General features: G+C 41.0%; 1 protein-coding gene across 1 annotated transcript; it reads right to left on the bottom strand.

Moving 5' to 3' along the window:
* Positions 1-9,518: 9,518 nt before the first annotated feature.
* Positions 9,519-13,572, bottom strand: WFDC13 (WAP four-disulfide core domain 13). Its single transcript, XM_055265765.2, has 3 exons — positions 13,485-13,572; positions 11,140-11,290; positions 9,519-9,561 (listed from the first exon to the last, which is right to left on the bottom strand). Exons 1-3 carry the CDS (start codon positions 13,570-13,572, stop codon positions 9,519-9,521), a joined length of 282 nt encoding a protein of 93 aa, XP_055121740.2.
* Positions 13,573-14,357: the final 785 nt, after the last annotated feature.

The raw sequence follows: 14,357 nt of genomic DNA on the forward strand, positions 1-14,357 counted from the left end.
TCATGAGGGGATCTCATCATCTGCAGGTTGCAAAGATCTGTGGGAGAAGTGTGGTTTCCCACACAGGGTCGTACAATCACTCACTGCCTCCCTTGTTTGGGGATGGGGATTCCTTTGGCTTCATGTTGCTCCAGGTGGGCCATCACCCCACCCTGCTTTTCTTCGCTCTCCATGGGTTGAGCTGATTGCTTAGTCAGCCCCAATGTGAGAACCTGGATACTTCAGTTGAAGGTGGTGAATTCACTTGCTGCTCTCCTTCCTCAGCAGTGCTGTGACCGCAGCTGCCTCTAACTGGCCATCTTAAATGGTATCTTTAAACATTAAATTTCTTCCTATTTTTTTCTGGTGTACAAAAATGCAATTCATTTTATATATTAATCTTATATCTAGTCACCTTCCTATATTCTGTTGTTATTTCTTTCTTTTTTTTCCTTTTTTTTTGAGACAGAGTCTCGCTCTGTCACCCAGGCTGGAGTGCAGTGGCGCAATCTCAGCTCACTGCAAGCTCTGCCTCCCAGGTTCACGCCATTCTCCTGCCTCAGCCTCTCCGAGTAGCTGGGACTACAGGTGCCCGCCACCATGCCTGGCTAATTTTTTGTACAGTAGAGACGAGGTTTCACCGTGGTCTCGATCTCCTGACCTCATGATCCGCCTGCCTTGGCCTCCCAAAGTGCTGGGATTACAAGCGTGAGCCACCACACCCGGCCATTCTGTTGTTATTTCTAAATAATTTGTATGTGGTTCTCTTTGCCTTCTACAAAAATAGGCATTTATCATCTGTGACTAATGATGGTTTTGTGTCTTCTATTCCAATTATGAATGCTTTAAATTTCTATTTTTTAACATTGCTCTGGCTAGAATCTTTAGTACATTGTGGAATAGAAGCAGTGTAGTGGTCATCCCTGTCTTTTTTGCAGATTTTAAGGGACTGCTTCTAATAGTTTCACCTTTAAGAATGATGTATACTGTAGGTTTTATTTAAAAAAGAAATACCTACACTTTATCTTGTTAAGGATATTCCCTTATATTCCCAGTGTGTTAAAAATGTAATCTGTCAAAATTTGAATTTTATAAAACTATTTTTTGCATCTATTGGGATAATCACATGGCTTTTAAATTGTTATACAGTGAATTGTATTCATAGGTTTTTCTCATTTTTACTCTTGCATTTCTGGGATAAAGTTGCTTATGCTAAATAATCTTTTTATACACTACTGAATTTAGTTTGCTAATATGCTGTATAAGATTTTTCTATCTACGTTTGGGAGTTAGATTGGCCAGTAATTTTCATTTCTCATGCTCTCCTTATTTGGTTTGAGCACTAAGACTATATTGGCCTCAAAGACTGAATTCAGGAATAGTCATTTCTAGTCTCTGGATGATTTCATATAAGATTGAAATGGTTTATTCCTTGAAGATTTGATTGAACTTTTCTGAAAATCATGTGGACTTGGTGTTTTCTGTTTTAGGAGATTGTTTCTACTTAGTAAACTTGTTTAATGGCTTCCTATTCCTTCTTCTTCTTCTTTTTTTTTTTGTTTTCTGAAAGGGACTCTCGCTCTGTCATCCAGGCTGGAGTGCAGTGGCGTGATCTTGGCTCACTGCAACTTCTGCCCCCTGGATTCAAGCAATTCTCCTTCCTCGGCCTCCTGAGTAGCTGGGATTACAGGCGTGCACCACTACGCCTGGCTAATTTTTGTATTTTTAGTAGAGACAGTGTTTCACCATGTTGGCCAGGCTGGTCTCAAACTCCTGACCTCATGATCTGCCTGCCTGGGCTCCCAAAGTGCTGGGATTACAGGCGTGAGCCACTGCGCCCAGCCCCTATTCTTTCTTTTTTCAAATTTTATTTTATTGTGGTAAAAGCACTTAACATGAAGTCTACTATTTTAACATATTTTTAAGTGTATGATATGTTTTTGATGACTATAGGTACAGTGTTGTATACTAGATCCCTAGAGTTTATTTCTTTTGCTTGACTGAAACTTTATGCCTGTTAATTACTAATTACCCATTTCACCTCCATCCAGGCCCTGGCAACCACTGTTCCACTATTGATTCTATAAATTTGACTATTTTAGATACTTCATATAAGTGGAGTCGTGAAGTATTTATCTTCCTGTGACTGGCTTTTTTCACTTAGCATAATGTCCTCAAGGTTCATCTATGTCGTAACATATTGCAGAATTTCCTTTTTTTTTTTAAAGGCTGAATAGTATTCCATTGTATGCATATACTACATTTCAGAAAAATGCCTTCATCTGTCAACGTACATAAGATTGTTTTCACATCTTGGCTGTTGTGACTAGTGCTGCAATGAACATAGAAGTGCTAAGTGTTAATATCTCTTTGAGATCCTGATTTCAATAATTTTGAACAAATATTCAAAAGTGGGATTAGTGGATCATATGGTAGTTCTGTTTTTAATTTTAAAAGGAACATTCACTCTGTTTTCCATAGTGGCTGCACCATTTTGAATTCCCACTAATGGTGTGCAAGGGTTTTCTTTTCTCCATATCCTTGCCAACACTTGTCTTTTGTTTTGATAATAGGCACCTGGCAGGCATGATGTGGTAGCTCATGTGGTTTTGATTTGCATTTTCCTAATGATTAATGATGTCGAACATCTTTTCATAGCCTTGTTGGCCATTTGTATGTCTTTGAAAAAATGTCTATTTGGGGTCTTTTACTATTTTTTATTTTTATTTTTTTGTTATTGAGTTGTAGGAGTTCCTTATATATTTTGCATATTAACTGTTATCAAATGTATTTTTTACAAAGATTTTCTCCATTCCATAGGTTGCATTTTCATTTTGTTGATTTTTTCCTTTGCTGTGCAGAAAATGTAGTCTCCCTTGTTTATTTGTGTTTTTGTTTCTTGTGCTTTTGGTTTCAAATAAAAAAAAAAATCATTGTTCAGACCAATGGAACTTTGTCCCTGTGTTTTCTTCTAAGAGTTTTACAGTTTCAGGTCTTATGTTTAAGAATTTAGTCCATTTTGAATTGACTTTTGTGTATGGTGTAAGTTTTCCTAACATCATTTAATGAAGAGATTATCCTTTCCTCATTGTATATTCTTGGTGCCTTTGTTGGAAGTTAGTTGACTATACATGCATGGGTTTAATTCTGGGCTCCCTATTCTGTTTCGTTGCCATGTGTCTGTTTTTATGCTAGTACCATACTGTTTGGATTACTGTAGTTTTGCAATATAGTTTAAAATCATGACGTGTGATGCTTCCAGCTTTGTTCTTTTTGCTCAGAATTTCTTTAGCTATTCAGTGTCTTTTGTGGCTCACATGAATTTTAGGATTGTTTTTTCTATTTCTGTGAAAAATATCTTTGGAATTTTGATAGAGATTGCATTGAATCTGTAGAGTAATTTAAGCATTATGAACATTTTAACAATATTAATTTCTCCAACTCATGAACATGGGATATCTTTTCATTTTTTGTGTGTCATTTGTAATTTCTTTCATCAATATTCTATAGTTTTTAGTGTACAGACCCTTCACCTCTTTGGTTATATTTACTCCTATTTTATTCTTTTTGATGCTATTGTAAATGGGATTATTTTTCTTGATTTCTTTTATGGATAGTTTGTAGTTAGTGTAGATAAATTCAACTAATTTTTGTATATTGATTATTTTATCCTGCACTTTTATTGAATTTGTTTATTAATTCTAACAGTTATTTTTGTTATTGAGTCTTTAGAGTTTTGTATACATAAGATGCTATCTGTAAACAGAGACAATTTTCCTATCGTCTCTGTTTCCTTCTCCTTTCATACTTGGATGCCTTTTATTTCTTTTTCTTGCTTAATTGTTCTGGGTAGGATTTCAAATATTTTGTTGAATAGAAGTGGTGAGAGTGGGCATCCTTGTCTTATTCCTGATCTTGGAGGCAAAGCTTTTAGCTTTTCATTATTGAGTATGATGTTAGCTATGGGCTTGTTATATATGGCCTTTATTATATAGAGATACATGGCTTGTATACCTAATTTGTTGAGAGCTTTTATTATGGAAAAAAATGTTGAATTTTTCTCAAGTGCTTTTCTTTTCTTTCTTTCTTTTTTTTCTTTTGAGACAAAGTTTTACCCTTTCATCCAGGCTGGAGTGAAGTAGCATGATCTCGGCTCACTGCAACCTCCGCCCCCTGAGTTCAAGCAATTCTCTTGCCTCAATATTTTAGCATTTTATCCTTTCTCGCCTCATTAAAAGGTACTTACTTATTGGGCTCCTACTATATTTCAGTAACTATTCTCAATGTTGGGTATATAGAGATGAGTTAAACAAAGTTTTGTCCTCAAAACTTGTATACGAGTCTTGGCTCCAAGGCTGGGAAGCAGAACCCACAAACAAACAAGATTTCACCTTCAAAATTGTAAAGTCCATTCCTAACACAGCCAAACCCATCTTTCCTAGCAAACCTAAAATTATGTTGGATTGTTGACTAAGCACTTGTAGGAGACAATGACAGAGTACAAGAGTGCTCTCCAGAGGGCCATAGTCTTCATATTATTCATATTTATCTTCTTCCCAGATGACAGCAAGAAAAAGTGACTCTTCTTTCATTGTGTCTCCCAAGTCTCCTTATTGACTTGGTATAGCCCCTACTGAACTACTGATCTTTCACCATCTCTGCTGGGATGGACTGAGAAGAGAACTCCCAGCAAGAATTTGCAAGATATCCATAAGCATCGTTATTTTTTGACCAGTTTTATTTTGGCTTCATTGTGGTCAAATTCTTGTCTCTTAGCTTTTCATCTTTATTTACTCCCCTGGGGAAGAGTAAAAATTGGACCTACCCATTAGACCATCTTTTCCAAGATTCCCCATGCCTGTCACTTGTTCTTAATAAACTAAATAAACTCATGATTGGCTGAAGCATCCCTTCAAGATTTCATCCTGGAGGGTCAGCCTGTCCTGTATGGTTATGTGTCAGGTACTTTCCAGTCCAGCCATGTTCCCTTCAAAGCAAGTTGATACTGCTGAGTTACTGGCTACTTAATTAAGCCTCCCAACCACCAGACTACAATCAAGAACTTAGTATCACAAATTACTTAAGGTAAGTGGTGTTATCTCTACTTTAAGCATGAAAAATTCAAGTTTTGAAGAATTTAGATGACTTGCCGTAGTAGCACAACTATGGTTAAGTGAGAAGTCATGGTGTATAGATTATATTCACTGATGAAGGAGTGAAAACCCATTTTTCTTCTTCCTTAATGCCATGCCTTATATCTCACCCTGTGCAGTAAGTCCTCAAAATGTTAACAATAATCATAACCATTCATATTTCTGTCACAGTGCATACAGCATATTTTTATGCATATTATATTATTTGATCTTTTTGTATAGTCTTGTGAAAATGAAAAACAATTGCTTATGCTGTTTTCCTAATGAGGAACACAAGGCTTACTGGTACAGAGTTGGAAGTAATGGAGGCAAGCAGAGAAAGGCCCAGGCTTTGTGGAGCTTGATGCTTGTATAATTATGGATACCTTGTTTTAGAAATGTAATGCAGAACTACTAATACAAAATTAGGCACGTAAGTGAATATTTATTTGAAATGAAAAAGAAATTGCAACAAATTACAAACTTACAAAAGCTTATGAATACATCAAATATCATGAATCCCAGAAAAATAACACTTTATTATTATTTTAAATACCTTTATAATACCTTTTTAATATTTTATGGCTGATTATTTTTGATTGTGTCTTATGACTATAATTTTCATATCATTTCTATAGAGAGAACAGAAGGATAATTCAGTCTTTGCTCTAGCATGGTTGATCAAAAATTTAAAGTTATTATTGGTAGTTTAGGAAAGATTATTTCCATTTCCATAACTTATCAGTAATGCCACATCTGTCATGTCCTCTGCAGTTTCTGGCTCAGGTGGTACTACATGCCTGGGGCAAGGCCTTGGAGAGTTCTAGCCCTTTGATTTTGATTTCATGGCACCTTATTGCAGCCTCTTAGTCACTGATCCAGCTCTGTCAGGTCCTCACCACCCCCACTGTGCCTGTCTTGGGTTCATGATACAGCCATGAAGCCTTGAAGGCTGGCCCCAAGGAGGTTGCCGTGCAGTGTCTGGTTGATATTTCTCCTTGAGGTTAAATATGGGATCAATTAGCATGATGAGTGCAACCAAGGGCAGGTAATCAGTGAGGGTTGTCCAGACGTTGATGTGGTAGGTCCTTAAGACCACCACCAGGGCACAGACAGTGTCCCTGGACTGGAAAAGTGCTGCTTGTCTCTGTGCCAAAGTGGGGTTTCTGCTTCCTCTCCTCATCCCAGGAGGAAACTGTGCTGAGCTTTGGAAGGGGCTCTTGCAAGTGTTGACCTAAAGCTTAAGCTTCAAGAGTTTTATGGTAGATTAGCCTTTATTGCCAAGCTCAAAAACGATTTGCAAGTTAATGGGCCTCCAGTTTCTTGCTTCTCAATACCTTCCTAAAGGTGGACCAAGAAAAAACATTGTAGAGGCCTGTGGGGAAGGAAAGATAATTAGTCCACTTATTCTTCTTGATTCTTTAAACATCCTCGGACATCATGTTTGGTATCTAGAGAATTACTGTCATTGAATTGTCTGTTGTCAGGCTATGCTTAGGAACTGCTTAAAGAAATAGCCCCCAAAAACTTTTCCTGGAGTCTAACGTGAGGCTGTCATAGAGGGTGTCCTCTGTCATGATCACCTTTAATTAGCCATCATTTTTTAGACATCAGCTTTATGTAGCTTAAAGCAATGCTTTCCATTAGAACTTTGTGTTCTGTATTTATAATGTGTAATATGGTAGTTACTAACGACATGTGGTTATTAAACACTTGAAATGGAAAATAAGGCTAAGGAAGTGATTGAATATTTTATTTTATTGTAATTCATATGAATTAACATTTAAATAGCCTCTTGTGACCAGTGCCTACAGTATTGGATAGATCAAACTCAGATTATTAAAACAGTGACAGCCAACCTGTATGTAAGAGACCTGCCTCACTCAGGTCAACTCGAACCACATATGGTCAGTTTCTGGTAGTAAAAGAGTCTATAGATTTTTCTGAACAGTATTTCCTGCCCTGGATCAGGAGTCACTAGGGAGTGAGTCAGATTAGAATGGTGTCATTGAAGAGAAGAGCAAGATATGGACTTGTGATAAATTTATCTTGGGAAAAGTTCATTTAGAGGGGGTGCAATTGGAAGAAAAGTAGAATTGTGGGACTTGGTGACCACACATTTCCAGGTTGGTAACATTCATATGGGATTTGCAGAGGGAAGCAAAGTCTTCCATAGTCACTCACTGGAAATTTAGTAGAGGAATTCAGATCTCTGTTAAATTAGCCTATCTTTCATCATGAGATTTAATCACATGATCTTGATGCAGTACTTTTTACCTTGTTCTCTCTTAAGAAGATATTTTGAAGATCAGTGAATACTGCATTAACTTAATACAAGTGCAGTGTTCACTGATCACTGACTCAGAGAAATTAAGCAACCAACCAAACAACTGGAGTTTAAGGTAGAAAGTACACTGTGATCCCTTTATAAAACAAGAATTTTGGATAAAGGAAGGATTGGCAAGATGTGGATAATAATAAGTTCTTCTTAGACTCTCTGCTGGCAACCTTATATGTGCTTTGCATGTGTCCTTTTATTTCATCTTGATGACACAGCTAAGGGTTAGATATTTTCCATCTGCATTTTACAGATGGACACATTGGGGTTCCAAGGACTTAGGAAATGCCCAGCATCACCAGGTTGGCAGGCCAGAGCTGGACTGAGCACCAGAGTAGCTAGGACCCTTAACCTTAATACAGAGATATTACCCCATGTGAATGGATACCATCGGGCTTTCTTTTTTTTGCTTTTTACCATATTGTAAGTTTTCATAAGTAAATATAGTTTTAAGAAAATAGTAGGCAGCTGATATTTGAGGGACTTTGGACTGTTCAGTGAAGATCTTCTATGTAGGAAAAACTCATCAAATGTTAGAATTGATCTACTTTTTGCCAGCCTCTTCTCATCCTTATTTGAAAAGTCTGAATTGTATCCTTACTATGTGCAAGGCATGGCGCTAGGTGCTAGGGTTCTATGGCAAAGAAGTCAGACACAGTTTCTGCTTTTATGGGACTCATACTCTAAACAAAGAAAATGCTGACTTAAACAATTATAAGAAAGTCTGATAAGGTTATGGTAGGCCAAAGATAGGGCACTGCAAAAGACAAAGAGAGGGACTAATCCTGTCTGGAGTGAACTGGTGAAGTTTCTATGGAGCATTTAATAGAAACCTTGAAGCATGAGTGGGAGCTCATCAGCAGCATGGTGGGCTCACCAGAGCCTGGGCAAGTGCTTGTGCGCCTAAACTGCTCCACTGACCTCCACCTGCTACTATTTATCACGCTCCTTTGTACAGGGTTAATAAACGGACTAAGCTGAAAGACCACCATTCTAATTTGGAACATCTGGAGACATCAGAAGGCCCATTAGAAGACCCTAAACTTCTAATTTTTTCTTTCAAATACTCTGAAACGAAATCCACCAACTTATGAATACTATCATTTTTTGGTGGTGGAATTCCACAGGACTCCATTTTGTTCACCATTCTTGAAGCATCAGTAAAATAATAAAGATGATTCCCACTCCCTCTTTTTTTTTTTTTTTGAGATGGAGTCTCACTCTGTCGCCCAGGCTGGAGTGCAATGGTGCACTCCCGGCTCACTGCAACCTCCGCCTCCTGGGTTCAAGCAATTCTCCTGCTTCAGCCTCCTGAGTAGCTGGGATTCCAGGTATGCACCATCACGCCCAACTAATTTTTGTATTTTTAGTAGAGACGGGGTTTCACCGTGTTGTTCAGGCTGGTCTCAAACTCCTGACCTCGTGATCCGCCTCAGCCTCCGAAAGTGCTGGAATTACAAGTGTGAGACACTGTACCCGGCCCACTCCCTCTTTCTTCAGAGAAAAAACTGGAACCCGAATGAGTGACCTTGTAAGTGAGTTGCTGGCAGTTTCTACCTTTGCAGAGACCAAGTTCTTCCATCTACATGGCCTTGTGTTGTACTCCCAATACCCCAAGACATGGATGTTTTCTTCATATTTCACATGAGGGAGGTGACTGTCTCAAAGAGGTACAGTGAGCAGACCAAAGTCTCAGGGCGTGAAGGGCTCAGCTTGAGTCCCTGCCCAGGGTGCTGTCAACCCGGAGGCTAGAAGAGCTTGTTCCTTGACAAAGCCTCAGATCTGAGTGCCCTGGGTTCCCCCTGGGCCATGACTTGGTTCCTTACGTTGCTCTGTGTTGCAGAATTCATGCTGGACTGCACCCTGCCTCCCCCAGGGAGTGCAAAGATAGCCCTTGGAGGGGAATGATGGAGGAGGAGGCTATCAGGTAACGAGAGGCCATTCTGACCTTGTGGGAATGTGGTGCCCCTGGTGAGGCTACAGGAAGAAAGTGAGCATCCCTGGGAATCTCACACGAGGAAGGCCAGACCAAATCCCTGGACTTACAAAAACGCTCTAGGAAATATGCCTCAGTTGGCAGGCATGATGACTTCTGAGCTCTTGTGTTTATTTCTGTAGAAGAAAAATATTTTCAAATATTAACTGGTGAAGTTTTATTTTTAGAGATATATATTTTTCTTTCAATTACTTCTACCATTAATATTAGACCATGAAGCTCAGTTCTCTTGCCATAGGGAAGGCAGAACCTCAAAAAACTCAACGACACCAAAGGTTATATTTATGCTTCTGCATTCCAATGTAGAGCATTGAAAGATGTGGAATTTAATTGCAAGGGCTAGTCTCTTCAAAGAGAAGTGGTTGCCTAATCGCCAAAATTCACAGCAATTATGTTGGCAAGTAATGTTTTAAAGCTTACATGGATAGTCTATTTTAACCTCACTATTATTGTTCCAGTCTTAAAGATGAGGAAGTTGATCCCCAGAGAGAGGTTAATTAGCTTGTCTAAGGTCACTTGGCTAAGAAGTGGTAGAGCCAAGATTTGAGCCCAGGTGTTTGGCTTTGAGCCCATGCTTAATCACTCTGCACATTATCTCATATGCTGGGTATTCTGCTCATGGTAGGGAATACAGCAGGGAACAAGACTGCCAGGCTTCCCTCAAGGGGCTCATTGGTTGAGTCTTCCACTGTGGGTCTTATGAAATTTCATTTGGGCCTTACAAAGCAGGCAAAAACAAGAGTCCTTATTTTACTCATGAGGAAAAGAAAGTAAAAAAGAGGGAATTGTCTTACTCAAGGTCATAGAAAGACATAGTTGCAAGATGGGATTAGAAACCATATGTCCATCAGCACCCTATGTCCTTTCTCTGCCCTGGGAGCACACTCCATTTAGCAGGCTTGCAGCTAGTGTTAATGTCTGGACAATTAATCAAAACTTCCTTTGGGCTGGATCTCCAGAGCCCAAGAACACTGGTGGCCAAAGGATGGTGTCTTGTGAAAGGAGGGCAAGCAAAAGTGTAGGACAAATTTTGCTTTGGGATTTTGGTTACACCTGCACGTAGAGTGTCCCTGGGATAAGGGTGGCTTCTGGGTTGGGGGAAGGTCTGTAGATAAAGGCATTTGTGGGTGTGTTCAGAGAGGCAGAGTCAGAGATTCACGGATGTGGTGACTGGGAGGGGAGGAGGGCTTTTCTAATCAGGACTTTTATGGAAATTGTCCTTGGTCAAGAGAAGGGGCATGTTGGCAACACGGCCACCAAGGAAAAAAAAAGGAGAGATCCAGGCCGGGTGCGGTGGCTCACGCTTGTAATCCCAGCACTTTGGGAGGCCGAGGCGGGCGGATCACCAGGTCAGGAGATCGAGACCACGGTGAAACCCCGTCTCTACTAAAAATACAAAAAAATTAGCTGGGCGTGGTGGCGGGCGCCTGTAGTCCCAGCTACCCGGAGAGGCTGAGGCAGGAGAATGGCGTGAACCCGGGAGGCGGAGCTTGCAGTGAGCCGAGATCGCGCTACTGCACTCCAGCCTGGGTGACAGAGCGAGACTCCATCTCAAAACACAAAACAAACAAACAAACAAAAAAACAAAAAAAAAAAAAGAAGGAGAGATCCAGCACAGTTGCTGGTAAGGGACTCTTCTGCTGGGCTCCCACCAGCAGCTCTAGGATCAGGCCTGGATATGAGATATCTCTTACCTGTTGCGCTTTTGAAATGTTTCTGATGAACAGACTATCCCACAGAAGGAGGAACAGCACTGAAATCCTTTCTCGCAGTCTTCCTGCATTGTACACAGGTGAGTACAGTTTTCAGGTTCCGATATGCAGGGTGGAGGTTCCAAGATATACTCTGGAACATAGAACAAGTAAGAGAAGGGCCTCACCAACAGGCTGGAGTAATGTTCAGAACTCAGCCCAGGGAACTGCCAGGAAACCTGCCACCCTCATCTGCCTTGCATGGTTCCAGGGTGGTGGCATCAGGTTTTGTCCTCAGCTGCTGCCTTCCTCTGAGTTCTGAGCAGGGAAGCAGGGCATGGATATTTTTTGCTCAAGAATAGAGTTTGGTAGAACCCTGCACCCATTGGTCATTCACCATCCTTGTAGTTCAGACGCCAAGTCCCTACTGACTATGGTTGGGTCCATATCAAGGGTATTAATGGTGTATGTGGTGAACAAGGAGGAGGTCTGTATGTTCGTTCTGCACTGACTCATTGTGTGGTCTTGAGTTGTAGAGCTTCTCATTAACAACATAGTTTACCCTGGGGTTAACCTAACATGGGTTATTTGTGTATAGGAAGAATGAGCAAAAGGTAAGTTTTGGTAAAGGATGAAGACCACGCATTAAATGGAAGGTACTGGATCAGAGAACTGGGACCCAGTTCACAAGTAAGTTCTGGGAGTGACTTCTTTCATGGTAAGAAGGGTGGGGACTTCAGAATGGTGTTCAAAGATTCAGCTTCTTTTTCTTCCTTGGTGTCTCTCGATCAGGAGGCCAGAGCACCAGGATGCCCCACTTTCTACTGTTAGAGAAGAATAAGCATCGTTATGTTGACTTCCTATTTCCTTCCCTACCCCCAAGTATTTCAGTTCAAAGCTAAGACCTACCTGCCCTGGGAGAGTCTTCCCTAAGGACTTCCTTTCTATTCCTGGACTCTAAGGATGGGCCCCATTAATCCCTTTCCCCAAGCCCTTCCATGTCCTAATTTTTGTACCTTGTGACTCTCCCTTTCTCTGGGGGCAAAAGTCAAAAGTGGGGCATTCTGTTGCCCATCTGTGGGTCTATTCCTCTGCAAATATTTGCAATTAGAAGGAAAGCTATAGGATATTATGATGATTTGAAAGGAATGAATGAAGAAAGAGGTCATGACTATAACTGTAGCAGCAAATGGCACCAGAATTGGGGTAAATGAAGCTGAGGTCCAAGCTGTTGACAGTTTAATAGAGACCAATAACTAGTACTCACCCCTGGCTTCTCAGCTATTCTATAGCTCACTGGGCACTGCAAGAAATTGGAACTAGTCCACATTTTGAAGAGCTTGGGGCTCAATAGAGCAGTTAATGGATAGACATCATGATCCAGAGATCTCAGAGAGGTCACCCTTTTCAAGTCTTGACCCCTCTTCTGGGTATCTGGTCCCAACTTCACTCACAGCACTTACCAGTCTTTTAGAAAGCCTCTTTGTGCCTTTCCTCAAATTCTGATTCTCCCATTAACTCTACCCTGGGCACTCCTATTTTCTTGTAGCTTGCTTAGTCCCTCTTAGTCCTACAAACCTGCATGCCTTTTCTGAAACTTCTTAAGCAGACCTAGCCTCCCCAGGCACATGAGCTACCACACTTACCCCTCTTCTGAGCCGCCAGTATTCTGAAGATGTTTTCCCCATAGAAGAGTGGATGTATGATGAATAACAGTTCTTTTCCCACTTGGTATTGGTTAGGGTCAACATTACTAGAGCCAGAGCTCTTTTGAGTTGAGCTGGGCAGTGGTGGCTGCTGAGATGGACTCTACACTGTCCCATTGATGCTAAGTACCTCTGGAGTTTGAAAATGTGGAATAAAAGGCAAGACTTCCTTTGCCTCCTTCCCAAAACATCCTCCAAGGCCAAAGTTATGTAGATTCTAGCCTGAGTTCTACCAACTTCGTTGTCTCTCTGTTTTATTGCTTGAAAAGTGAGTCTAAGCATCCATGAAGGAGCCACGGGCAGCAAGACTAAGCTGGATGATGAGGCTGATCACATTTACAACATTTAATATTACTGAGCATTTACCACAGTTTAGTAAGAGTGAGCTATGTCTGCATGCATTATCTGTTCTCCTCCTGTATTCATGATAAGGATAAAACCTAAGGCCCAGATACCATAGTATAGTGACCCAAGGTCCCTCAGCAACAGAGCAGGGATTCAAACCTAGATCTTGCCAACAATAAAGCTTGGGCCCTTGAACGTGATACGGTATTTTTCCAAGAGGTGTGACAGTGTCAGCCCTCAGATCCTCTCCTGTCCACACACGTTACTTCCCTCCTTGGGCCCAGACTCAGCACCTACTCAGAACACGCTGCTTGGGACTCCCAGGCACCAGCTGCAGTGCTAGGCAGAACACCACCAGGAACTGGAGAGGCAGCACAGACTTCATGGTGTCAGTGGGACGGGTGAGTAAGTTCTGGCCAGGGATTGCTGGGTTTGACCAGGCACTGCTGTGAGGAGAAGAGGAAGAAAGAGGGCAAAGTGGAGGCCCAGTGTGACTAGGCTTTCACCGTGTACTCCAATCAAAACGGGCAGGGCAGGAATCCAAGCACCTCCCCATCACACCCACTCCAGGGCCACGTAGTGTTTTCATATCCTCCTTTATCCCCCTTATCTTGACCTTGCTATCTCTTTCATCTCTATCTAGATCTTATTCATGTCCCTTAACATTTTTTATAATTTTCCCCTGTGGAAATTGTACATGTATTTGTTATATTTATTCACAGATTATTGATTTTTTTTTTTCTTTGAGACAGAGTCTCGCTTTGTCACCCAGGCTGGAGTGCAGTGGTGCGATGTCTGCTCACTGCAGCCTCCTCCTCCCAGGTTCAAGCAATTCTCCTGTCTCAGACTCCTGAGTCGCTGGGATTACAGGTGTGCACCACCACGTCCGGCTAATTTTTGTATTTTTAGCAGAGATGGGGTTTCACTGTGTTATCCAGGCTAGTCTTGAACTCCTGACCTCAGGTGATCTGCCCTCCTCAGCCTCTCAAAGTCCTGGGATTACAGGTGTGAGCCACCGTGCCTGGTCTGAGGCTTGAAATTTTAAAAGGAAATTGTAAAATGTTATCATAACTTTTCAATTAATTCCTTTTGTTTGCTGCTAATGTAGAGAAGTTAACTTTCCAGTTTGCTCAAAAATCTCCACCATGACAATTATTTGACCTCACTGAA

Source organism: Symphalangus syndactylus, chromosome 24, assembly GCF_028878055.3.
Source record: "Symphalangus syndactylus isolate Jambi chromosome 24, NHGRI_mSymSyn1-v2.1_pri, whole genome shotgun sequence".
NCBI lineage: Eukaryota > Metazoa > Chordata > Mammalia > Primates > Hylobatidae > Symphalangus > Symphalangus syndactylus.